The sequence below is a fragment of the Schistocerca piceifrons genome, chromosome 4 (assembly GCF_021461385.2).
Source record: "Schistocerca piceifrons isolate TAMUIC-IGC-003096 chromosome 4, iqSchPice1.1, whole genome shotgun sequence".
Lineage (NCBI taxonomy): Eukaryota > Metazoa > Arthropoda > Insecta > Orthoptera > Acrididae > Schistocerca > Schistocerca piceifrons.
Genome location: NC_060141.1, coordinates 259,669,343 through 259,697,176, shown reverse-complemented (window position 1 = coordinate 259,697,176; position 27,834 = coordinate 259,669,343). Strand labels below are relative to the sequence as shown.

Genomic DNA, 27,834 nt, shown 5'->3' with positions numbered 1-27,834 from the left:
AATCAGATAGGATTTCCTCCGATCCATAGCGACACACATCATTGGTGCAGACATGAGCGACCACCTGCAGATGGGTGCACCCTGTACCCTTCATGGCATCCGGGAGGACCCTTTCCATATCTGGAATGACTCCCCCGGTATGCACACGGAGTTCACATTGGTTTTCTTCCCCTCTCTTGCTGCCATATCCCTAAGGGGCCCCATTACGCGCCTGACGTTGGAGCTCCCAACTACCAGTAAGCCCACCCTCTGCGACTGCCCGGATCTTGCAGACTGAGGGGCAACCTCTGGAACAGGACAAGCAGCCATCTCCGGCCGAACATCAGTATCAGCCGGAGACAGAGCCTGAAACCGGTTCGTCAGACAAACTGGAGAGGCCTTCCGTTCAGCCCTCCGGAATGTCTTTCGCCCCCTGCCACACCTCGAGACGACCTCCCACTCTACCACGGGTGAGGGATCAGCCTCAATGTGGGCAGTATCCCGGGCAGCCACAGTCGTAGTCCGATCGGGAGATGCGTGGGACGAGCTGGCCGTCCCCGGCAAACCCCCATCGGGACCCCCACAGTGATGCCCATTGGCAACAGCCTCAAGTTGTGTGACCGAAGCCAACACTGCCTGAAGCTGGGAGCGGAGGGATGCCAACTTAGCCTGCATCCAAACACAGCAGTTGATAGCAGATAATGTGCTTTTGCCTTACTGAAACCCACACTGATTTTTTGCGGTTATGTTAAACTTTTGTATGAAATTTTGAGTTTGTATTGTGACAAGCTTTTCAAATATTTTTGATAGTGATAGAAGAAGAGAGATAGGTGATACTTTCCTAAGTGTTCTGTTCTGCCCTTTATGAATGATGGTTTAACTATTAAATGTTTCAGAGTACCGGGAAAGCTGCTTTGCCAAATGACGTATTAACTCTTGTAGATAGTGGCTGCACAGTTATTTTAGAGATTGCCTTTAACACCTTTTGTTGGTAGTCTATCCCATCCTGCCGATGTTTTATTTTTTAGTGTTATTATGGAATTTTCTATACATTTCACAGTAGTTTTGCTGAATATATTGGAAGTTTCACCTTCAAATTCCTCAGTTGCAAAGAAATTCATGTAATCTACGTTATTTTCTACTTTAATGTAAGACATGTTCACATTTATAAAAAATAATCATTACATGGTTATGAAATTAGGGAAAGATTTACAATACTTTTGCCCTCTTTCTTGATTTTGGAAATATGTCCTCTGGTTGCAATGCCTGTTTCAGCTTTGATCACTGACCATTTGCCTTTGATTTGCTTTCACTATCCAAAATAAATGTATTATTTGCCACTTCTTTTGTTGCCTTTACAACTTTCTTAAGAACATATTTTTAGTCTTTTACATAGGTAACAAAATCAGGACTTACATTGTGTTTTAGTTCCTGGTGTAGCTGTGTGTCCTTTTTCACTAAATATTTTTATTCCTTCAGTGATCCACTTTACTCTTTTCCCTACTTTTTTATGGTATGCTTAAGAGAAAAATTTTCATTAAAAGTGTACAAGAAGTTGCCAGGAATTTAGAAAAGAATTCAGACCTTTATATACTATTTTCTATTGTCCACTCCACCTTATTTCGTCTGTGGTGGAATAATTTCATATTTTCTGTGTTGAATTGTTGTTTGGTATAGTTTTTTTTCCCCTTCAGGGTTCTGTTGTTTTTGGTAACTCCATAAACAGGGCACAGTGATCAGGAAGTCTTGAATCTAAGCAAAACTAAAACTTATTTGTCTCTCATTATAGCTATAATTCACAGTAATCTAGTCATTGTAGATCTTAAATGCATTATACCTAAGTCATGGTGACTTACTGTAAATGTAGTAGCACATGGTACCACTTGATATTATATATAACAAATATCAATTAAACGGCTGTTGTGGATCTCATTAATACTGTCATGGAATACAGTGTACCTGATGGAAACAAACCTGAAGATGACTGTAATTGGTTTTAATGTTACCTATACATGTTGCTGACCATTTATTTACACGAAAATCAGTAAAATTAGCTTTGAAACCTGATTTTTGTATCATGTAAATGAATTTTGTCGAGCTGTCTGTTGGATTCAGTAGCTAAGTCTATTTTGAAATCAGCAGCTGTTAGGAACATTTCCTTGATTTTTTTTTTTTTTTAAGTTTCTGCGATAGGTACTGGAATTTTGATAAACACAGTTTCATTATTTCTGCACCTGAAAATCTGTGCACAAATAAAATTAGAATATTGTGACGTATCTCTACACAGCACCTTTCAAATTCACGTTCTTCATTAACCCTCAAGTGGTGTACCACCCTAGTAGAAATATTATAAAAACTTTAAAGTGGTATTTGAAAAAAACATTTAATATTGGATTATTCGTGAACATTAACCATTCTGGTGATATGTAATTTTCTCTCATGTGTGTTATTATTATTATTATTATTATTATATAAAAATGTGTGCGTCATTTTTGAGTGCAAAGAGTAAAAATGCACCCTGACAATAATAGACCAAGTAGATGAAAAAGGAGCCCTCTTTTGTCATCTTTTATCCGTTATCAGTCTCCCTCGTCTTCATGTGTGCGCTTCCTTTGAATATCAGTAATTCAAGTTATTTTCAGCTTAACAATTGCAGCCACAGCTGCCATTATGTGGCAGTTTTAATTTATGAAACTAGCAGAAGCGAATTATTCACCCGCTTCAGTTAAAATACACATTTTTTCCACAGCCGCCAGCCGCTGCAACGGAAGGCATAGATTTTTATTTTCAGTTTAACAGCAGAGCTCCAGAGCAATGACTCAGACTACAATGCATTACGAAAGAAAATGGTAAGAAATTGTTCTCTCATGCATTTGTGGGCAACTGCAAATAATAATTAGAGATCTCATGTTTTAGCAGCAACGTTTAGCCAAGGCAAGAAACTAAAAAAGTTTATTTTCTTTTTCAGCTTATATGTAATGTGTTACAAGATCATTGTGTCTTACAATTATTCATGTGATTAATGATTTTGCTAAGGATTAACTTTCATTGAACAAACCACCTTACAAAAAGCAATTTAATTCAAATCAAAGAAAAAATCAGAATTAAACTAATAACCAAATTAGCAATTAATTTTGAGAAAAGGCCACCATGTAATAACAACATTCATATAAAAAGAAAGAGAAAAATACTTTATATTATCATAAATCACGCGAGAGCGGACATGCCATTTTTCATAACACAAACAGGTGTACTTAGTACACTGGCTGTCTTTATGTTAGTAAGGTAAATATATATGGGCTAAATCATAGTTTAATATTAGTTTACTTAAACAATGATAAAATCAACTTCCATAATATGACTTGAAGCACTGTTTGATGAAACGGTAATGAAATAATCTTTTACAGGTGTTACCCCACAGTAATGACCCACTCAAAGCATTCAACAACGCAGTTGCATCAGATCCTAACCAACTGCTTATTGAATTACTAATCATCTCATAGACAAATGCTTCATTGTGGGATTCTGCTGCTAGCTGGTAATCTGGACCATTTTCTTGCATGGATTGTAAATTTTTTCCTCACGTAGCTTGCTGTTAATTTTATATTATTACTGTTCACTTTGACTTATGACAACACAGATTATAACTGTGTTCGCTGAAACAGTAATGAAGGAATAGGTATGGGCTCGCAGTTGTGAAACAACAATGGAATGGTGCAAAACAGTTTTATTTGTGGTTGGTGCACTTTATACACAGGCATGCCCACTCGAGAGTTAAGAGAATTGAAATCATATCTTGCTTCATATTCCATTCACCTTTCCATAAATATGTGGGATCCTCCTCATGCTACAGTACTCCTGCACAAGCTATTTGCAACATGTAAATTTCCAGGGGTATATAAGATTTAGATATTGGCATTTGTAAGCCAATGTTCATTCAAGCAAACAAATTTGATATTTGCTCTTTCTGGCAGAATTACATGCAGTTCATAAAGTATTTTCCCTCTGTCATTTGGATAGTTTGAACTTATTTATGTTAAAGTGCATTACGAATGTATTTTTACTTTTTCGAATATACTTAAGGATGTCTACTGTGAAAGGGTGTTTATGTATTTTCATTTCAACTCTGTTATTAATTGTTAGTAGGCTAGTTTTCCTTATTAAGTACAATCTTACAAATATCACTGTACAGACTGCTGAATTTAGCTGAGTCTAACCTCTGTTGATGTATCCCATCTTGTTGTAAACATTACTAATGAGCTTATTGAAGTTGACAAAAATTTCACCATGTCTGTTGCACTGCACTCTGGTGTAGTTGTTTTTCTGTCTCTGTATTTATCACATATTGATCTTCTGTGCAGGATAGCACTTAAAGTTAACATTGATGTTGGGTACTCATTTTTTGCTGCCCGGATCAGATTTTGTTTCATTTACACATGTAACCAGAGTTGCACTTCATACACAGGATGCCTTTAATCACAAATGTTTTGCTTTTTAGCTGAGATTGAAGTGTCACTGCAGTGCTATACCAGCACCATCTTCTCTGTTTATTTATCTTTGGATATGTAATGTATTCAGTCAGTTCACATATATACAGTCATAAAGACATGTTGTGAAACTGGAACGTACTTAGCAGACAGTTGATAATTCAGAAATATAGCAACAGTTGATAATTCAGAAATATAGCACTAAAAACTATTATAAAGATATAAATGACTCCTCAATTCACACACATGTCATTGTCTTAAAAATTCACTCACAAATCTCTGTACAGCAATGACTAGTTGCGAACAAAGTATAGACGCTTGAGGGAAGTGCATAAGTAAATTTTGCAATTTCAGCTTGTATGTCCGTAGTGTTCTGATGATGCCAAGGAAAAAGTGATGAAAATCTATCATACCAATGTTGCATCCAGGGTTAGGGCTCCAACCAAGGCAGTAAAGGTACTGGCAGGAATTCCGATGGTTAAACTGTAGCTGTGCGATTGTCATTATTTGGCTACAGTTTGGCATTGTCTTTAATATGGAATGACTGTTTCAACAGGTGTTTCCACTTTGCCTTAGAATGTTTTTAATGGTGCAAAGGACATCGTCAGACTCGTTAATCAGGACAGCATCTTTAGATAGGGCATGTACCTTTTCAATGCCAATGATTCTACAGTGATCTTTAATCCATATCGTGCTTAGATTGTGTTTTTATTTGTAAGCTGATGTGTTTCTTCCAGTATCCTATAAAAAAGATGATTGTTAGTTTTACTATTGGAAAAGAACATGATTGTGGGAGGATCAATATCCTTCAACACATTTTTCATATACATTTCCTGACAAAAAAAAGTGAAGCACCCAGAAGACACGGTTCAATGTCAATGTAACTTTGTACACTTACACACCATCAGCAATTACATAAATGATTAGAATTGCAGTTCATTGTGACAAGTAGAACAGCCATCTGAATGCATTAGTGCTTATCAAATTTAGTGTTGTTATCAGGCCTGGTAGGGTATAAAAACATGAACAATCTCAGATATTGAGTGATTATTGCAAAAAACGCAGAGAAGCCATGCACTTGTATGAGAGTGTTATTGGAACCTGGAAGAGTTTGAAAGGGCCCCCCACTGTGGGTCTCCACTTGCTCGGCTGATTGAATCATGTAATGTCCAGATTTGTGGGGCATCCGGATTTGACAGTGGTCCGATGTTGGACTGCATTGAAATGTGAGGGCAGGCATCAAACTTCCTATCGACCATGTCAGAGCACCACAAAGGAGGATTTCTGTATATACACCATGCACATTGTAACCGCTTGACATCTGCACCTTCCATCCAAAACAAATAATGACTCCCAGCAACACTGTGTCATCTTGTATCATTGGTTGGAGACTAGCAGCAGCCAAATTAGAGAATTACCGTCCCATGTGTAGGCTGCTGTTAACACAACAGCATGAGCAGCTGCATTAGGAGTGGTGCTGGACTGGGAAGTACGGACTAAACGGCATCACTTTGTGTCAGTGGTGAATTGCAGTTCAGCGCCACCCCACAGGTGACCGTCTGTAACCTGCCTGGTTTACCTGTAAAGATGTCCACGGTAGCCAGCACCTCCGTCGAAAAAGGGCTGAAATTTTGGTGGTGAAAGTAGGCTGTTGTCAATAATATAACCCACACCAAAACATGAAAGTTCAAACACTTTAATACCACTTCAATGTTGCCTGATCTGCTGTTTGTGGCCTGGTCTCATAAATTCAATTTGCTACAGATAAAAAGTTAGCTGCGTATTACATGTGGCAATTGTTCTATAGTTGCAGTCCGAGTGCAGTAACCTAAAACTGATTTAATCGTTCACAAACATCTTCATGTAGCAAATTAGCAGTCAACACAGTTACTTAATAGAGCACTCAATATATTGTCCCTCTGAGCAAATGAACATATTAAAACGAACACAATGTGCACAGTAAGCATCAGTTTTCATAGGCAATATTGTCATTATAGATCACTATTAAAGTCTGTCTCAGTTATAAATGCCACTCATAAATTTCACTACAGAAGCTAATTATCAGTTTGTCATTACATAGTTACGGAATGAAATACCAGATGCGAATTCAAACTGAATATGGTATGTATTTTGGCACATGATCAGTACTAGACCAATTGCGGTACATTTTCCATATAGGTGCACATAGGTGTTAGTCCATTACAATCTCACCACAGACTGACTCTCTCATGGTAGGGGTGCCCTTCAACACCAACAACAGATGAAAATACAAAAAAATAGGTAATGTGATGTGTTCTGACAGTCAGTTGAGTATTTGATCAAAATAGCATAAGAATAAACTTTTATTTTGAAAACTAAGTACTGCATTAAAATTTGGCAAGGTTGGAATTTACTTTTTTTTTATGGAACTACCAGAACCAATAAAATTTTGGATTACAGAAAATGTTGCTGATTAAAAATTTAGAAAAATTCAGGAACACCATTTTTCTTCTACACTGTGAATCTCCACATTTACATGTAAATGTGTGATGCTGCAAGATGTAGTAAACCTCATGATATTGATAATTAATTAATTAATTAATTATTACTGTATGAAAAATTATTAAGAACAAGTCAGGCAAAGAAAGTATGTGTTCAAAGTCCAGAACCTCACATTAATTATGAGAGAATTTGCAATGAAAAGTGGCAGCCTGTCTGAACTTCAAATTCAATTAACACAGTTGTTGTTGTTGTTGTTGTTGTTGTGGTCTTCAGTCCTGAGACTGGTTTGATGCAGCTCTCCATGCTACTCTATCCTGCGCAAGCTTCTTCATCTCCCAGTACGTACTGCAGCCTACATCCCTCTCAATCTGTTTAGCGTATTCATCTCTTGGTCTCCCTCTACGATTTTTACCCTCCATGCTGCCCTCCAATACTAAATTGGTGATCCCTTGGTGCCTCAGAACATGTCCTACCAACCGATCCCTTCTTCTAGTCAAGTTGTGCCACAAACTCCTCCTCTCCCCAATCCTATTCATTACCTCCTCATTAGTTATATGATCTATCCACCTAATCTTCAGCATTCTTCTGTAGCACCACATTTCGAAAGCTTCTATTCTCTTCTTGTCCAAACTAGTTATCGTCCATGTTTCACTTACATACGTGGCTACACTCCATACAAATACTTTCAGAAATGACTTCCTGACACTTAAATCTATACTCGATGTTAACAAATTTCTCTTCTTCAGAAACGCTTTCCTTGCCATTGCCAGTCTACATTTTATATCCTCTCTACTTCGACCATCATCAGTTATTTTGCTCCCCAAATAGCAAAACTCCTTTACTACTTTAAATGTCTCATTTCCTAATCTAATTCCCTCAGCATCACCTGACTTAATTCGACTACATTCCATTATCCTCGTTTTGCTTTTGTTGATGTTCATCTTATATCCTCCTCTCAAGACACTGTCCATTCCGTTCAACTCCTCTGATAGAATTACAATGTCACCGGTGAATCTCAAAGTTTTTATTTCTTCTCCATGGATTTTAATACCTACTCCAAATTTTTCGTTTGTTTCCTTTACTGCTAGCTCAATATACAGATTGAACAACATCAGGGAGAGGCTACAACCCTGTCTCACTCCCTTCCCAACCACTGCTTCCCTTTCGTGTCCCTCAACTCTTATAACTGCCATCTGGTTTCTTTACAAATTGTAAATAGCCTTTTGCTCCCTGTATTTTACCCCTGCCACCTTCAGAATTTGAAAGAGAGTATTCCAGTCAACACTGTCAAAAGCTTTCTCTAAGTCTACAAATGCTAGAAATGTAGGTTTGCCTTTTCTTAATCTAGCTTCTAAAATAAGTCGTAGGGTCAGTATTGCCTCACGTGTTCCCATATTTCTATGAAATCCAAACTGATCTTCCCCGAGGCCGGCTTCTACCAGTTTTTCCATTCGTCTGTATAGAATTCGCGTTAGTATTTTGCAGCCGTGACTTATTAAACTAATAGTTCGGTAATTTTCACATCTTTCAACGCCTCCTTTCTTTGGGATTGGAATTATTATATTCTTCTTGAAGTCTGAGGGTATTTCGCCAGTCTCATGCATTTTGCTCACCAGATGGTAGAGTTTTGTCAGGACTGGCTCTCCCGAGGCTGTCAGTAGTTCTGATGGAATGTTGTCAACTCCCGGGGCCTTGTTTTGACTTGGGTCTTTCAGTGCTCTATCAAACTCTTCACGCAGTTTCATATCTCTCATTTCACCTTCAGCTGCCTCCTCTTCCATTTCTATAACATTGCCCTTAAGTACAAGGGCTATCCACAAAGTACATTACGTTTTGGATTTAAAAATAAATAAAGTATTGGAAATTTTTTTTTTATTATATACAGATGAAAGCTACACTTACATACTACTTTTCTACATAGTTGCCATTTAAATTAAGGCACTTATCGTAGCGATGGACGAGCTTGGAAATTCCTTCACCGTAAAATTCGGCTTACCCGCATTCCTATTTTCGTATTCATTATTAAACCTACTCCTGCATTACCCCTATTTGATTTTGTGTTTATAACCCTGTAGTCACCTGACCAGAAGTCTTGTTCCTCCTGCCACCAAACTTCACTAATTCCCACTATATCTAACTTTAACCTATCCATTTCCCTTTTAAATTTTCTAACCTACCTGCCCGATTAAGGGATCTGACATTCCACGCTCCGATCCGTAGAACGCCAGTTTTCTTTCTCCTGATAACGATGTCCTCCAGAGTAGTCCCCGCCCGGAGATCCGAATGGGGGACTATTTTACCTCCGGAATATTTTACCTAAGAGGACGCCATCATCATTTATCCATACAGTAAAGCTGCATGCCCTCGGGGAAAAAATATGGCCATAGTTTCCCCTTGCTTTCAACCGTTCACAGTACCAGCACAGCAAGGCCGTTTTGGTTAGTGTTACAAGGCCAGATCAGTCAATCATCCAGACTGTTGCCCCTGCAACTACTGAAAAGGCTGCTGCCCCTCTTCAGGAACCATACATTTGTCTGGCCTCTCAACAGATACCCCTCCGTTGTGGTTGCACCTACGGTATGGCTATCAGTATCATTGAGGCACGCAAGCCTCCCCACCAACAGCAAGGTCTATGGTTCATGGGGGGAGGAATTAACACAGAAGATAACTAATTTCAGGAAAAATAAAATGTGTTACTGTAAAGTTGGAGCATTGCACTGTTGATTAGTACAGATGCTTATACTGAAATATATGTCCTAACTCCCCCCCACCAAATCTTCTCTCGTGCTGCTTGAAGGTCTTCAGTCTATGATATTTTCTAATTGACATGTTCTCTAGCCAAACTAATTAATCAGATGAAATTCAGTAATAAAGTTACTCTGACGTAGACCTGACCTGACCATAAAGTTGAAGTTATCATGTATGTACTGTATATTATATAAATACCTATTTTGGAAATAAATGAATTTGGATAAAATTATTTGGGGAGAGAAACATATCAGATCAGGGGTACCCAACTTGTTGCGTCTCACATTCTCAGTTAGTGTAGCACTAGCCTGGGTAGAGGCCCCATTCTTCCAGTTTTTTGGAGAAACATCAGTGTTACTCCTGGCTTCATGGTGCAGGGTGCAATCAAATATGACTTCAGGCCGTGGCTGGTAGTAATTGAAAGAACTTTGATGGCCCAGTGGTACATCACATGCATCTACAATTACTTCTACATCTACATTTATACTCCGCAAGCCACCCAACGGTGTGTGGCAGAGGGCACTTTATGTGCCACTGTCATTAGCTCCCTTTCCTGTTCCAGTCGCATATGGTTCGCGGGAAGAATGACTGCCAGAAAGCCTCCATGCGCGCTCGAACCTCTCTAATTTTACATTCGTGATCTCCTCGGGAGGTATAAGTAGGGGGAAGCAATATATTTGATACCTCATCCAGAAAAGCACCCTCTCGAAACCTGGACAGCAAGCTACACCGTGATGCAGAGCGCCTCTCTTGCAGAGTCTGCCACTTGAGTTTGCTAAACATCTCCGTAATGCTAGCACACTTACCTAATAACCCTGTGACGAAACGCGCCGCTCTTCTTTGGATCTTCTCTATCGCCTCTGTCAACCTGACCTGATACGGATCCCACACTGATGAGCAATATTCAAGTATAGGTCGAACGAGTGTTTTGTAAGCCACCTCCTTTGTTGATGGACTACATTTTCTAAGGACTCTCCCAATGGATCTCAACCTGGCACCCGCTTTACCAACAATTAATTTTATATGATCATTCCACTTCAAATCGTTCCGCACGCGTACCCCCAGATATTGTACGGAAGTAACTGCTACCAGTGTTTGTTCCGCTATCATATAATCATACAATAAAGGATCCTTCTTTCTATGTATTCGCAATACATTACATTTGTCTATGTTAAGGGTCAGTTGCCACTCCCTGCACCAAGTGCCTATCATGTGACAGTACCCTGTTGCCATTTTCCAACAGGAAAATCCTCATCCACACGTGTGTGTGATACTCCGGTGGCCAGTAAGATCCGCAGATCTGTCTCTCATAGAACATCTGTGGGACTAGGCCGGGTGTCAACTCTGACCCAGTGCCAATATCCAGGACATCAAGGACCAGTTAGAACAGTTGTGGGCTGTCGTGCCTAAGGAGAGTATACAAGTACGCAATGATCTTATGACACCCTTCCCAATCAAATCAGTGCATGCATCCAGGACATAGGGGACATACTGTCATACTGATAAGTGAGCTCCCAGTGCAAAGTTCTTTGTAAATTTGAGCCAGTTTTGTAACTAATGAAATAATAACACACACCATCTCAACCCTTGAATTTTCATTTCGTTTCCTTCTCCACTTCTGAGTGCTTCACTTTTTTTTTTGTCAGTCTTTTAAGATAGCAGTGAGCAGTGCCTTGACGGAGCTTAATTTGTCTACACATTTGAATTGTTTCATCAAAGAATGTCAATAGAGTGGCTTCAGCAGATTGTGAGCTATCTGCATAAATATTACTAGAATTCATTGAACCATTCAGGTGTGCCGGCACCCAGTAGTTTTCCATTCATCAACTGCCACCCAAACCAATCTGTTACTAATAGAAGTGTACGGCAAAATGTTTGAGTGGTTCAGGTGTTCCCAAGATGGCCAAGAAGACCCTGAAGATGACTCGTACCTGCGGTGCCCTTCAACACCAAAAACAGACGAAAATATCAAAAAAGTATGTAATGCGATTTGTACTGACAGTCAGTTGAGTACATTCTGACAGTCAGTTGAGTATTCAATCAGTTGCGGAAACTATAGGAATTGACAAAGAATGCATAAGGCAAATTTTACATAACCAGTTTAACACGAGAAAAATGTGTGCAAAACTAGTGCCAAAAATTCTCATAATTGAAGTGAAAGGAGTGCATAAAATGTTTGTACTGACAGTTTGAATACCATTGAAAATGATCCTGATTTCTTGGAATGTTAAAAGGTTTCTAGCAATGTTAGACCCCCCACCTTATCCACCTGACCTAACACGATGTGACTTTTTCTATTCGCCAAGGTCAAATCTGCATTAAAAGAACAAAAGTTCAATCCACTGAGGCAATTAAAGAAAAAGCAGCACACATCATCAAGGAGGTAACAGAGGAAGACTTGCAACACTGTTTCCATCTGTGAAAAATTCACAGGGAGCATTGTAGGGAGAGTGGTAGGGAATATGTATGTTTTTTAAATAAAATGTTTTACAGCAATAGTCCCATTGTTTTATTGCCATGCCTTATATGTGTAGCAATTTCGGGAACAAGAATCACGCGTCAGTAGTAGTGATTTCTGGTACTTGCTCAGACATTTATTTGCATTGCATGTATCCCTCATATCATAACTGTCATCTGTTTTTAGGCCACCTTGTAACAGCGCCTCAAGATCATCATCATCATCATCCATATCCCTCATGTCATTATCATTATTGAGTACACCTAGAAACAAAACAAAAATCACGCCCTAAGCATTGCTTGTAGGTGTGCAGAGTTACTGCAGAAATGGATGAAGCATTACTCATGTATCTGCCCATCTGGATGGGGTGGATCCATCCCTCTGATCTCATGGAAAAAAAATGGGGTAATGGGCAGAGACAGATCATCCTGCCTGATGGCTGCTGCTGTGCCCTCAGCCCATCTCTCCAGCACTACATCATAACTAATATCATCTAGAAAAAAAGAGTAACATCCTATAAGCAATGTGTGTAACTAAAAATGTGAGTTATTATTATCATAGAATAAGAACGACTTACTACTAGGTACAAAAATTTTCATTAATTTGTGCACCCATCCCTGCAAGGCAATGGACAGAAAAGATATCATGACTTGGGCTGGCTCATTTTGAGTATCAATAGCATGTACAAGGAAGGAGAACAAGCAATCCATGTAAAAGTAATATTAGTAATAATTGTAAGAGAAAATATGTATTGCTACATACATATGTGCTCATTGACATTCGTGAGTCCAGCCCTGGGAACCCAAAACTGTGAATGGGGCTATAACCTTCACAAGGTATTTCTATATAAGAAAACTGATGGCATTGTATAATTACCATACATACATAGAAGAAGAAAGATCACATTAGAGGCAGCCGCCGAGCCAAGAGGACGTGCATCAGCAGCTGCAGTAGTGGTCTGATAAAAAGTAAATTAATTTAGTCTTTGTTTTTTTTCACATGTTCTGCAAAGAAGTGCACTATTCCTGTGTATTTTACTAGACTAGTGATTAGAAAATTAATCATAGTTTTTGTTTTTACATAAATCTTCTGAATATCCTTGAGTAGGACGGCTTTCTAGTGTAAATTTTTCCATTGCCTGAAACTCTGCCACGCCACAAATTTTTAATTTTGTGCTAGTAGACAGCATACAGTTTAGATCAGTGCATTCTAGTTTGAATATTTATCTTGTGCAGTAACTTTTTGGTAAACAGGATTTCTAATGACAGGTAGATAATGAACTTCAGTAGAGAAATTTATTTCTGTTTAATAGCTTGCTGTCTCAGAGTGCAGTGAGAAATCTGCACAGTAACTTTTAGCGTTACTTTATTCTCCTTTGGTATATTTTGTATACATTTCAACCTCAGTAGTGCCGTTTGAGCCCTTATATCTATTTTATACACAGTATGATATGGCTAGGGACTGTGCTTGTTGTGAGTGGTCACAAGGAGAGTTGGCTGCTGTCCATAAACAGCTGGAAGCTGTGTTGGCTACTGTCAACAAGCTTCAAGCTAATGCTCAAAATTGCGGTGATGTCGGGGCACCAGTGACGAGACCTGCAACACCTTTGGTGTCACTGGAATCCCCTAGTGACCCGGACATCGCTGTGGCTTCTGATACGCAACATCTGACCACTCCAGACTGGGTGGCAGACAGTGGTGGGTTTGCGTGTCACTGGGTGGAGGGCCCTGTGGCTGGCTCCGTACATCTTAGCAACAGGTACAAGGTGCTACCCAGTGTTGTTGATAACTCTGAGGCAGCGCAGGATGCCTCTCCTGTTGGTCCAGCAGTCAATTTTCCTGTCCAGTCCGGACAAATGCAGAGGGTGATGGAGCCCCTCAGGGAGATAGCAGGCGAGGTGGGAGGTCTCATCTGTGATGTGGAGGAGGCCCTACCGGCAGCTATTGAGCTCACTGGGTGCAACCAGCTGCATGTAGTGGCACATGTCGGCACGAATGAGCCTACAGCTTGGGTTCTGAGGCCATCCTCAGCTCCTTTCGGCTGCTGGCTGATTTGATGATGGTAACTAGCAATGTACAAGGGGTGCAGACAAAGCTGTCTGTTTGTAGAATTGTACCCAGGGTTGATTGCCATCCTCTGGTTTGGAGCAGAGTGGAAGGCCTGAACCAGAGACTCAGGTGGCTGCAACAGTACTGGATGTGAATTTCTCAACCTCTGCTATCGGGTGCAGAATTGTAGCCTTCCCCTTAATAGGTCAGGCATGCACTACAGGAAGGAAGTGGCTACTAGGGTAGCACAGAACGTGTGACATGCACATCGGGCTTTTTGGGTTAGAGAACCCCTCCCTTGGGATCAAAGATGATCTGCCTGTTAAATCAGCTACAGTGAATTCAGAGAATCTTGGTCCTTGCAGATCAGAAATAGAAAAGATTAATATGATTTTAGTAAACTGCAGGAGCATCCAAGGAAGGGTCCTAGAATTAGTATCACTTACTGAAGGTTGTAAAACAGATAGTATATGGGAACAGTTCAGATTGTAATGTTTATCATAAGGATAGGTTAGCCACCAATAGTGGCGGAGTGTTTATTGAAGTAAAAAATTCGATAAAATCTAGCGAGGTTATCGTGGATTCCAAATGTAAATTAATATGGGTGCAACTGAGTATCAAAGAACAGTCAAAAATGGTGATAGGGTGCTTTTATAGGTCACCTTGCTCAGGATCTGTAGTTGTAGAGTGCTTCAGACAGAACTTGCAGAATATCATTAGTAATTTTCCTGATCATGCTGTTATAATAGGGGGTGACTTCAACTTACCAGTTCTAGATTTCGAGTGTCATGCCATCAAAACTGGTGCCAGAGACAGGGATTCGTGTGGCATTGTTCTGGATATCTTGTCCGAAAATTACCTTGAGCAGATAATTAGAGAACCAACTCATGAGGGTAACGTCTTAGACCTCCTGGCAATAAACAGACCTGAACTTACTGAATCAGTTAACGTAGAGGAAGGTATCAGTGATCATAAGGCTGTGACAGCATCTGTGATGACGGGTCCTACAAGAAATGTTAAGAAAGATAGGAAGATATATTTGCTCAGCAAGGGTGACAGAACACAAATTTCGGAATATCTAAGCAGTCGGCATCAAATATTCGGTGATGAGGGCAAAGATGTGGAGAACAAATGGAAAAAATTCTATGGCATCGTTCAGTATGCCCTAGACAAGTATGTTCCAAGTAAGGTTTTAAGCAATGGGAAAGATCCACCATGGTTTAATAGCTGTGTTAGAAAAGTGCTACGTAAACAAGAACACTTTATCTCAGGTTCAAGAGAAGTAAAAACCTAGCTAACAAACAAAAGCTGAATGAAGCAAAAATGAGCATAATGAGAGCAATGCGAGAAGCGTTCAATAATTTTGAAAGTAAGATGTTGTCAACCGCCCTTAGTAAAAACCCTAAGAGATTCTGCTCATATGTAAAATCAGTAAGTGGGTCAAAATCACCTATTCATCCTCTCAGCGACCACACCGGCACCGAAGGGGAAGATAACAAAGAGAAAGCCAATACTGAATTTGGTCTTCCGAAGTTGTTTCACTGCAGAACATCGTAACACTGTCCCTCCTTTCAATTGTCGTACAAACATTGAAATGGCAGATATTGAGATAGCCAATAGCAGAATAGAGAAACAACTACAGTCACTTAGAGTGGAAAGGCACTAGGACCAGATGAGATACCCGTAATATTCTACAAAGCTTATGGGAAAGAATTTGCTCCCTTTCTAGCAGTAATTTATCATAGATCACTAGAGCAACAAAAGGTACTTAATGACTGGAAAAAAGCACAGGTCATTCCTGTTTTTAAGAAAGGCAGTAAGACAGGTCCACACAATTATAGATCTAGATTGTTGACATCAATCTGTTGTAGAATTATGGAACATGTTTTATTCTCAAGAATTATGATGTTTTGGAAAATGAACATCTCTATAAAAATCAACATGGATTCTGCAAACAGAGATCCTGTGAAACTCAGCTCGCACTGTTGTTCCTTGAGGTCCACAGTGCCATGTTCCTTGATTTCAGTAAGGCATTTGACACCATCCCACATTGCCATTTAATGAAAAAAATATGAGCTTACAGAGTATCGGAGCAGATTTATGATTGGATTCAAGTCTTTCTTGGAGATAGAACTCGACACATCGCTCATAATGGAACAAATCAAGAGATGTTAAGGTAATATCGGGAGTGCCACAGGAAAGTGTGATAGGACTGTTGATTATAATTATACTTAAACTTTCAAACCACTGTAGAAATAACACCACTTGTCAGAATGATGTCAAATTGCAACAGAATATTGTCAGAGAAGGGGGAAAACGTATGGCAGAAGAAAAATAAATAGTTACAAAATGTAGCAATAGATGGGGCTGTAAGTATAATAATTTAATAGTGGTTGACTGCAAATGACAAATGAATCATATAACAATGCCTAAGCATATGTTCGACATTAAACAAACTGTACTACTCAGTGTGCATGGGTGTGCAGGTGTGATACTGGTAGTTACGTAAACTCGTCGACCATGGCAAGGTCACGTCACATCAGATGGGAAAAATCAGTTTGTAATTGTCCTGAGTCCAAACCCACATAAAGGGCATCAATCAAAATCAGATTGGATTATTAATTTCCATGTGACTGGCACAATACATGTTCAATATGCTGTCCACCATTTTCTGCAACAAGTTGAAATCGAGAAACAGCACATCCCACAACTGATCAAAGTGTTTCCGGGGTCACGTTCAGAATGTGTTGCACAATGCATGCCTTCAATGCAGCTATGTTTGCAATCAGAACATTGAACACAACATCTTTCAGATAGCCCCCCAGCCAGAAGTCACAGGGATTAAGATCAGGTGATCGGGACGGCCAGGCTGTAGGGAAATGGCGGCTGACAATTCTATCATTTCCGAAACGGCGCTTCAGCAGCTGCTTAACAGGATTTGCAATGTGCGGAGATGCGCCATCTTGCATAAAAATGATCCCGTCCACGCTGTTGGAGAGCTGGAATGACATGGTTCCACAAAAGACACTCATAGCGCTTACCAGTGGCAGTACAGGTAACAGGACCGGAAGCACCTGTCTCTTAGAAAAAAATATGGCCCTATGACAAATGATGTCATAAACCTGTACCACACAGTGACCTTTTCAGAATGAAGTGGTACTGACTGATTTGCTTGTGGATGTTCCGTTGCCTATGTTCAACAATTCTCAGTATTGACGTATCCTGTCGAATGGAAGTGGGCTTTGTCTCTCTACAAAATCTTCCATGGCCAATCATTGTCCATTTCCATCCAAGCAAGAAATTCTAAAGCAAATTTCTCTCTTGGTGGCAGTTCAACAGGAATCAACTCGTGCACATGGGTAATTTTGAATGGATAGCAAAGAAGGATGTTTCGTAGGATTTTACGTGCCATGCTCGCAGGTATGTCCAATGTTCGGGCAATTCTCCCTGCACTACACATTTGCATATCACCATTGGTCTCCTCCTGCATTGCTGTCGCCACTGCTTCCACTGATGGTGAATCAATTTGTTTCCTCCCTCTACCAGGTTGCACACCAAAATAACCTGTCTTTTCGAATTTCCGAATCATTTTGTCCAGACCCACAGCAGTCATCAGACCAACATCCTTTTTCAAACCCTTCAGTGTCCGGAACTTCTGCAGTGTCACAGGGATGTTCACAGTCATCATTCTCGTAGTACAGCTTTAAAAGCAGAGCACAATCCTGCATTGAGACAGTCATGGCGAACGCTGCAGATGTGAAAGCAGGAAAAGCTGTGTACCCGGCGTATTTATACCAACTTCAATGGGTCATGTGCATGACAGGTGTTTTCATTTACGTATTCTGACACATAGAGCACCATCTATTGATCAATTTTCACACTATTTTATTTTTTTTTTCCTTCTGCCATACATTTTCTCTCGTCTCCAATAATATTCCGTTGCAATCTGACATCATTCCGACCAGTGATGTTATTCCTACAGTGTTTTGAAAGTTTAATTATAATCACCCTGTATATAAATCATCTAATAGAAATCATTGGGTGCTCTTTAAGGCTGTTCGCAGATCGTGCAGTTGTCTATATCAAAGTAGCAACGCCAGAAGATAGTAATAATTTGCAGAATGACCTGCAGAGAATTGATGATTGGTGTAGGTTCTGGCAGTTGACCCTGAACGTAAATAAATGTAACATATCATGCACACATAGGAAAAGAAATCCGCTGCTGTATCGCTACTCTGTTGATGACAAACAGCTGGAGACAGTATCTGCCATGAAATATGTAGGCATAACTATCCAGAGCGACATTAAGTGGAATGACCACATAAAACAGATAGTGAGAAAAGCAGACACCAGAGATATTCATCTGAAGAATCTTAAGGAAGTGTAATTCATCCATGAAAGAAGTTGCTTATAAGGTGCTTGTTTGCCCAATTATCGAGTATTGTTCATCTATCTGGGATCCTTGTCAGGTAGGACTGATAGAGGAGATAGAGAAGATCCAGCGAAGTGTGGCGTGTTTCATCATGGGATCGTTTAGATGGCAAGAGAGCCTTATGGAGATGCTAAACAAGCTCCACTGGCAGACGTTACAAGAGAGGCATTGTGCATCGTGGAGAGATTTACTAATGAAATTTCATTATAGCACTTTTCAGGAGGAGACGAACAACATATTACTTGCCCCGACATACATCTCGCGTATTGACCACGAGGAGAAAATTCGAGAAATTAGAGCCAATGCAGTGGCCTACCAACAAACATTCTTCCTAAGCACTATTCACGTGTGGAACAGGGTTGGAGAGATCAGATAGTGGTACTGAAAGTACCCTCCACCACACATCGTTAGATGGCTTGCGGAGTATGATGTAGATGTAGATGTTGGTGAAGATGTAGATGTAGATTAGCATATGTGAAGCCAGGGGGCTGCCTACACCCCAGGTGTCAGCTTGTGTGACATTCGTGCCCGGGATGTGCACAACTGGAGGAGGGCTGGGTTCAGCCTGGTTCATATCCACCCCACATTGAAAAAAAATGTACAAAGAAAAAGAAACATGTCAGATAATTGTAGTATTGTTTACACACACACACACACACACACACACACACACACACACACACACACACACAGATGTATGTAAGGATGTGCACTTATCATCACAAAAATCTCCCATTAGCTGTTTTGAAGCTGCAGGTCCAAACCATCTCGCACCCCCCTCCTCCTCCCTCCCCCCCTTCCCTTCAGAGAATCAGAGAACAGGAGGCAGCTGGCTGAATAGGACTGAAGTGCAGTCCCACAGTGTGGCGTATTAATAATTCTGTGGTAGGGGCAGCTAGTGTCTGTGGTGGGATCAAATGTGACCAATAGGGCTCCCACACCATCATATTTTCAACCAATCAGAGCAGAAGATGCTATATTTCTTCACCAATCAGAGTACAGGATGCTGACATATTTTTCCAACCATCCAGAGCAGGGGATGACAAAACTGCTGCAAACTGAAACAGGGATTTTTGCTTCACAGAGATGGTACCGTACCGTGGTGATGTAATGCAAATCATAAGCCACCTGCGCACATGGAACTGATTTACGGGTTATCAAATGTGACCAATAGGGCTCCCACACCATCATATTTTCAACCAATCAGAGCAGAAGATGCTATATTTCTTCACCAATCAGAGTACAGGATGCTGACATATTTTTCCAACCATCCAGAGCAGGGGATGACAAAACTGCTGCAAACTGAAACAGGGATTTTTGCTTCACAGAGATGGTACCGTACCGTGGTGATGTAATGCAAATCATAAGCCACCTGCGCACATGGAACTGATTTACGGGTTGGGTTCTGCATTATATTATAAATTTCTATTCCAGACAGATACTGCCTGTGGGAGCAGATGCATATGACCCTGACACAGTGAGTATTATATGTGGTATATAATAAATTTTATAGCAGACAACATGCATCAGAATAGATGCTGCACCACAGGAAAGTCCTGTGTGCTATATAATAAATTTTTGTACTAGACAAATACTGTCTGTGAGAGCAGACGCAGCTGGAACTTGTATGCACACAGTAGAGTACTGTGCACTATGTGATAAACATTCATGTCACACAATGTCTGCAGACACTGCTCCACAGTACTGACACTGATACAGTAACAGCAGAGTCCTATGCTGTATATACAATACATTTTGTGACAGACAACATCCTCCATAATAACTGATACAGGTGGAGAAAAGTCCTGTGTCCTATATAATAAATTTGGTACCAGAAACACATGAACACCATCCACCAGAGCATGGTGCTGCTTAGAGCACACTGCCTGGACCTCTTATATTTATACACGTGCACATCTTGGCACTGTGGAATGCAGTAAGTTCTTAATGCAGATGCTTCCTTAACACTTCACTGTGCAGGTGATCTTAACAAATGTACTATTTATATTTACCCTTGGCTCTGCCAGAGTTTAAATTCACTTATATGCAGTGCGCATGCTGCTATTATTCAGTGTGTCTCACAATGATCGCATGAGCAGGACACCTTTCTCCTTAATGAAAGTCAGATGTTGTTGAACTTGGATGCCTGGCAGTGTACCGAGTGCAGCAGTCAGTGTGCCTCAAACTCCTTACATCACTTCAGCAGAGCAGCCCGTGTGCATATCAGCCTGATAAAAAGTACGGCATAAGCTCACCAGTCCCAAAACACATGGGCACTGAGTGTGGCCCACCCTGAATGAAAATAGAGGGGTTGTGAGCCAGATAACCATGTGCACCAAAATGGATGCGGAGAAGCTGCAAGTTCGATTTATGTACAAATATAATAAAATTCACTGGATGATTGCTTGGCCATCCGGTTTCTCAGCAGCTTGTGACAGAATGTTGGGGATACATGCACTTGGCTGACACCACTTTGTTAAATGTATTTGAGAACTGTCTGAAATTCTACCACCAAGCCACAAGGAGCATATACGATTGAAGCTACACATACACTATTGAAATAAATTTTTGTATGATGGGCAAGAGAATAAATCGAATGCAAAATTTTGTTTAAAAAAGAATCATTTATTGATCACCTAACTTAAAAGTAATTTCATGTTATTTGAAGCAGAAATAAAAGCATTGGTTTGTCCTCCTCCTCCTCCTGCTTCTCCTTCTTCTTCTTCTCCTCCTCCTCCTCCTCCTCCTCCTCCTCCTTCTCCATACATCTTGAGCTGGCAGATTCCTAGGCACCCACATGATACCAGATCATGGACTGTAGCACTCTTGACTCTTTCTCTCATCCAACATGCCTTCTCACTGCCTTGGACATAAACGGCACTACTGATGTGACCAAAATTCCAAAACATCATCAGCACATAATTGAGATACAAGCCAGGTTCATCCCAGTTACTTGAATGCTAATTTTGTGTCAGCCATAATATAGTCCTCTGAGTTTTAACACATTTAATGGTTTAGGAGCCTCAACACTTACGGAGAATGTTGCTACTATACATCCAGCATTTGTAAAAGCGATCAAAGTGGCATCCTTGAACGCAAACTGCTCAAATTCATCTTGAAAGCCCTGAGTATCAGCAATAAAACTCAAGCTCTGATGCCACACCATGCAATGCATCGATGTGTTGGACTGCTCATTAATTTATACTACTTGCCCTATTCCACTCAGTGGACAATAATTTAACATCTGACCATACAATAACAAAGTGTACACAGCAGTTTCTTTAGGGAAATTATCTGATGACTCAAAGTCTATACTAAGATCAATTGGTCTGTCCACCCTTGATCCATTCACTCTGTTTTGAGCAGTCTGAAACAAAGAGAGGTGATAATTCTTTAAATTTCTGAAGGTTCAGTATGCATCAAAAGCCATCGTATACCTGATAGTAGGAGTAACGAAACTTCAATTACATCTTGTATAACAGGCTGTATACTGCAATACTCCAGTTCATCTGTAATTTATGAATTATCAAGTACTCTTGAATCTTTCTTCAAGTTTCCTTTTCTCTTGGTCTGAAGTGCCAATATAGTGAACTCTGTTGTTTCTACTTGAACAGCTATTTTTATGAACCAACTCTGTCTCAATGTAGTCAGAAGAGCTGGATATTCACAAAGTTCTCATTAACAGAAAGGTAATAGCAGCAGAGCATAGGAATTCAGTACCTTCAGGAATCACAGGTGCTCTTCATCTGATACTGAAATGTGCAGCATCTTCCAGATGATCTTCTAAAGCACTATCGTATTCTCTTCAGGATTAGGTTCTCCCTTTAACATACGAGTTATTATCCATCACACTTCTGACTAAAATCATTTCTTATTTTGAGTTCATCTCCAAAGTCTCCCATAAGCATCTTAAGTGATGAACACACACTAAAGTGGTCATATTCACTTATCAATCTGTTGTCGAATTATTCTGCATTCTACAGACAATTCGCACCAGAAGTAGATGCAGAAACATATGTTTTGAGAGTTGATGTGATTCTCACATTGTGGGCTTGGTCAATTTTGAAACCATTTAGTTAATATCTTATTTCTTGAAACAGAAAGCTGAATGTTTTTCGTGTGAGTCATGAAGGTGATGTAGGATCTCCATCCTCCTTTAAAAACTGCTCTTCTAGTCAAAGAAATCTGTTTCTTGGAACTGTCAACATATCGTGGTGTATTTCATATTATTTTCAAACATCACCAAAGCAAAAGGTTTGTGAGAAATATATTCCTGATGACTGACACACTTGTCACATTGAACTGGAGCTGTTACAAGGAGTGATGTCGTTGCATGGTTTCAAGCCTATTCCTCTGAGAAACTCTTAATTCTCCAATGTTATCACACTGTGCTTCAGTTGTGAAGTGATGTACTGATGACAGTGTGAATCAGCTTTATACTTCTTCCATATATTGCTTCATATGGAGATGTATAACTGTCTCCTCACCACAAAAATCAATTAAATTTCCATCCTGATGTAGAATATTAATCTCGATATGATATAATATCTGGACAGTCCTGGAAGATAAGCGAAAGTGACAGTCAAAGTTTTGACACTACTGCATGGTGTTACAGCAAACAAGTTGATAGAATAGTGGCTAACAGCACAGGAACAAATTTTGGCACTCTGTGATCAGATACAATCTTCTGATTTTTTTCTCTTCTATTGTCAAGGAAGTATGTGAGATCAGTGACATCAACATTTTTGTGACATCGATAAATACAATGGAATTATTTACAAAAAAATAAGCATTTCAAATATATTTAAAACTATATTTTATCATCACAAATCTGATATAATCTAATGTAACTAACAATAGTTGAAAATAAAAAACCATATAAATTCTAGTGCATCAATTTTTACTTTGATTTTTACTTTCATACTACAAGAGAATCCATGTATTCTCCAGGCTGATATCTATCATAAAAATGTTCAAAGCATAAGAAATTGGAGCACCACTAGCAATGTGCGAAGACACATTTAGCACAGTCCCATTCGTTAATGTGATTATCATTAGGAAAAGTAACTTCATTAACGTTCTAAATACCTCGAGATCTGGCAACAATTTAGCAGTAAACCAAGCATATCAAAGCATTTCCTCGAAAGCTGGAGCTTAAAGTTGACCACGGATGTATACTATGTGATCAAAAGTATCCGGACACCTGGATGAAAATGACTTAAATGTTCGTGGCGCCCTCCATCGGTAATGATGGAATTCAATACAGTGTTGGCCCACCCTTAGCGTTGTTGACGGCTTCCACTCTCACAGGCATACTTTCAATCAGGTGCTTGAAGGTTTCTTGGGGAATGCCAGCCCCTTCTTGACAGAATGCTGCACTGAGGAGAGGTATTGATGTCAGTCGGTGAGGCCTGGCACAATGTCGGCTTTCCAAAACATCCCAAAAGTGTTCTATAGGATTCAGGTCAGGACTCTGTACAAGCCAGTCCATTACAGGGATGTTATTATCGTGCAACCACTCCGCCAACAGGCCATGCATTATGAACAGGTGCTCGATCATGTTGAAAGATGCAATCGCCATCCGTGAATTGCTCTTCAACAGTGAGAAGCAAGAAGGTGCTTAAAACATCAATGTAGGCCTGTGATGTGGTAGTGCTATGCAAAACAAGAAGGGGAGCAAGCCTCCTCCATGAAAAACATGACCACACCATTACCTCAGAATTTTACTGTTGGCACTACACACGCTGGTAGGTGACGTTCACCGGGAATTCACCATACCCACACCCTGCCATTGGATCGCCACATTGTGTACCACGATTCGTCACTCCGCACCAAGTTTTTCCACTGTTCAGTCATCCGATGGTCATGCTCCTTACACCAAGCAAGGCATCATTTGGCATTCACCCGTGTGATGTGTGGCTTATGAGCAATCGCTCGAGCATGAAATCCAAGTTTTCTCACCTCCCACCAAACTGTCATAGTACAGGGTGATTCAAAAAGAATACCACAACTTTAAAAATGTGTATTTAATGAAAGAAACATAATATAACCTTCTGTTATACATCATTACAAAGAGTATTTAAAAAGGTTTTTTTTCACTCAAAAACAAGTTCAGAGATGTTCAATATGGCCCCCTCCAGACACTCGAGCAATATCAACCCAATACTCCAACTCGTTCCACACTCTCTGTAGCATATCAGGCGTAACAGTTTGGATAGCTGCTGTTATTTCTCGTTTCAAATCATCAATGGTGGCTGGGAGAGGTGGCCGAAACACCATATCCTTAACATACCCCCATAAGAAAAAATCGCAGGGGATAAGATCAGGGCTTCTTGGAGGCCAGTGATGAAGTGCTCTGTCACGGGCTGCCTTTTCCCTTTGCACAAACACCCATTCTCTGTAAACTGTTTATACCAACATTTAATACACCACCTATCAGGAGGTTTAACACCATACTTCGTTCGAAATGCACGCTGAACAACTGTCGTCGATTCACTTCTGCTGTACTCAATAACACAAAAAGCTTTCTGTTGAGCGTTCGCCATCTTAGCATCAACTGACGCTGACGCCTAGTCAACAGCGCCTCAAGCGAACAAATGTACAACTAAATGAAACTTTATAGCTCCCTTAATTCGCCGACAGATAGTGCTTAGCTCTGCCTTTTGTCGTTGCAGAGTTTTAAATTCCTAAAGTTGTGGTATTCTTTTTGAATCACCCTGTACTTGCAGTAGATCCTGATGCAGTTTGGAATTCCTGTGTGATGGTCTGCATAGATGTTTGCCTATTATACATTACGGCCCCCTTCAACTGTCAGTGATCTCTGTCAGTCAACTGACAGGTCAATCTTTACACTTTTGTGCTGTGTGTGTCAATTCATGTTTCCACTTCACTGTCACATCAGAAACAGTGGACCTAGGGATGTTTAGGAGCATGGAAATCTCACTTATAGACATATGACACAAGTGACACCCAATCACCCGACCAAATTCGAAGTCCATGAGTTCCACGGAGTGCCCAATTCTGCTCTCTCGTGATGTCTAATGACTATTGAGATTGCTGCTATGCCGTACCCGGCAGTAGGCGGCAGGACAATGCACCTAATATGAAAAATGTGTGTTTTTGGTGGTGTCCAGATACTTTTGATCACATAGTGTATAATAATAATAATAATAATAAAGAATTATTAAAGGAAAGAATAAAAGAAATTGATTGGTAATTGCCTTTTTACTGGCAATGAAAAGAGAATTTCAGCACAATTGCATTGTTATGAAATGTTTTGTGTCTAACAAATTGTGTTATTGTTCATTCACTTTACCTTGCATTGTTTCTTTTTCTTTGTCCATCACTGTGTATACTTTAATTATATTTTTGTCTTCTGAAAGCTTCTCCTTCTGTTAATTTTACGAAAATATGACCGTGGACTTCTTTTCCTCCATTTCAATTGCAGATGCAGGCAGCCGACTCAAGGGAACACCAGTGCCTCTCAAGATGATATAAAATATGAAGGAATTCTTCTTAACTTGGTTCTATTTCACTTTGATAAAAATACTGAATATTGTTATTAAGTCTTCTCTTATTCAGAAACACATACAATACAAAAGACTCGTAGCCTGTCACACTCCGAGCAGTACACTGTAACAAAACTTCTACATACAAGAGAGTAAAAGAAAATCACGTACAAAAAAGTGAATGATGGTTTATGGTCATTTGTCTGCACTTTACTGCGCATTCATAACCAATTTCTTTGCTGATGCTTGTAGTTAATCTCTGATTATATCATTATCATTGTTTCATTTTGTAATAAATTTTAACTTTATCATATCCAGAGGGGTCTTTCACCATGTACCTATGCAATTGTCCCCACACTGTACGTTGACATGGTATGGAGACGTTCAGTGTTTTTGTATGTGCATAACTTATATTTACATTTGCCGATAGGGGTCGATACCCTTTATTTGTTAGCTTCTCTTTTATTTAATGGAATGGATATGTCAGCTTATTCTATGCATGTTAGAGTTCTACAAGAAATTAAAAAATTATATGCATAATATGATAGTTCATTACATATTTGAATTTAGCGCGCTGGCAATAATGTTCAGTTTGCTTCGTCTTCATTGCCAGGTTTTGCACCTGCGCACTAGTATGTTTGGTGGCTAAGCACGAGCTTCTATGGGTCAACATGCTAGTTGCTACCATCGTATGTGTGTACACTCATTTCTTAGTGTTAACTTCACACTGAGTGTCACACTTTCACCTGCTTGTTACATATTAAAGGATTGCCGTGGTGTTTGTCTTCATTCTGGGTGCAGTGTGTGTGTGCTTGATGTTCAAAATCCAATGCTGTGGCAGAAGATCTCCATTCTTATGGCCTTGGCATCATTATTACCTGTCGTACTCGGATTTTCAGTGAAGAGAACCCTGGTCAACAGCCTCCGTACTGGTTCGAACAACTGTAGTTGACTTATTAATGTATCAAGCGCTGTGAGACAAGATACTCAGAAATTACTTTGTTGCACATGTATGTTAATGTCACCACACTTCACCATACACTTTGTTGAAAGGCTCATATTGCCGTCTAAAACATAGTATAAATTGCTTATATTTAAAGTTCACTCCTTTAAACAGAGTTTGGTTTTCAGTGAAGATTCATACATCTATTGAGGTACAACAATATATAACATGATAGCTCATACATATGGCCAACATTCCATCCATTGCTTATACTACACACATAAATTTCTTAAGTTTTGGAACATCATAAATTTTTCATTAACTGGTTTTGGTTACTACAGTTTGTTAATTTCAACTTATCTTCTTTCACATCGCATATACAAACTTAATTACACAACACATTATTATGGTACAATACATGCATATAACACATTTATACTTCATGTTATAGACATGCTTTTATCACTTATGGGAGCTCATTACTTCCTTATGTAGAGGAGGGAGAAAAACATTCAAAATAGGCCTGAAACATTACACATTGCTGGCCTAACTTCACTTGGCACTGCCTCCTTTGTTTGGGAGGGAAGAATGAAAATACTCATCTTCTGGTTCAAGGCTTTATGAGGAAATGTTACTCATACAGTCATGGACTAGTTGCCAAGGAACTCTTATTTCATGGAAATGATGTGTACTGACTAATCATTCATGTACTATCATGTTGTTTCTTCATGTGGTAGTGCTGTTTACTTC

The 27,834-nt window shown here is 39.8% G+C and overlaps 1 protein-coding gene across 3 annotated transcripts in view; it reads left to right on the top strand.

The window, feature by feature from the left end:
- The window catches only part of LOC124795467 (putative GPI-anchor transamidase), an 89,980-nt gene extending 63,835 nt beyond the window's left edge, over positions 1-26,145 (top strand). Inside the window, exon 9 of one of the 3 annotated variants that reach the window (XM_047259498.1) lies at positions 26,081-26,145. In XM_047259498.1, the coding sequence (XP_047115454.1) occupies positions 26,081-26,130 (50 nt within the window). In that variant the 3' untranslated portion in view covers positions 26,131-26,145. Of the gene's footprint in view, positions 1-2,728; positions 2,791-3,386; positions 3,419-26,080 lie in introns of those variants that run through there. The other 2 variants (XM_047259500.1, XM_047259499.1) reach the window with 2 other exon arrangements.
- Positions 26,146-27,834: the final 1,689 nt, after the last annotated feature.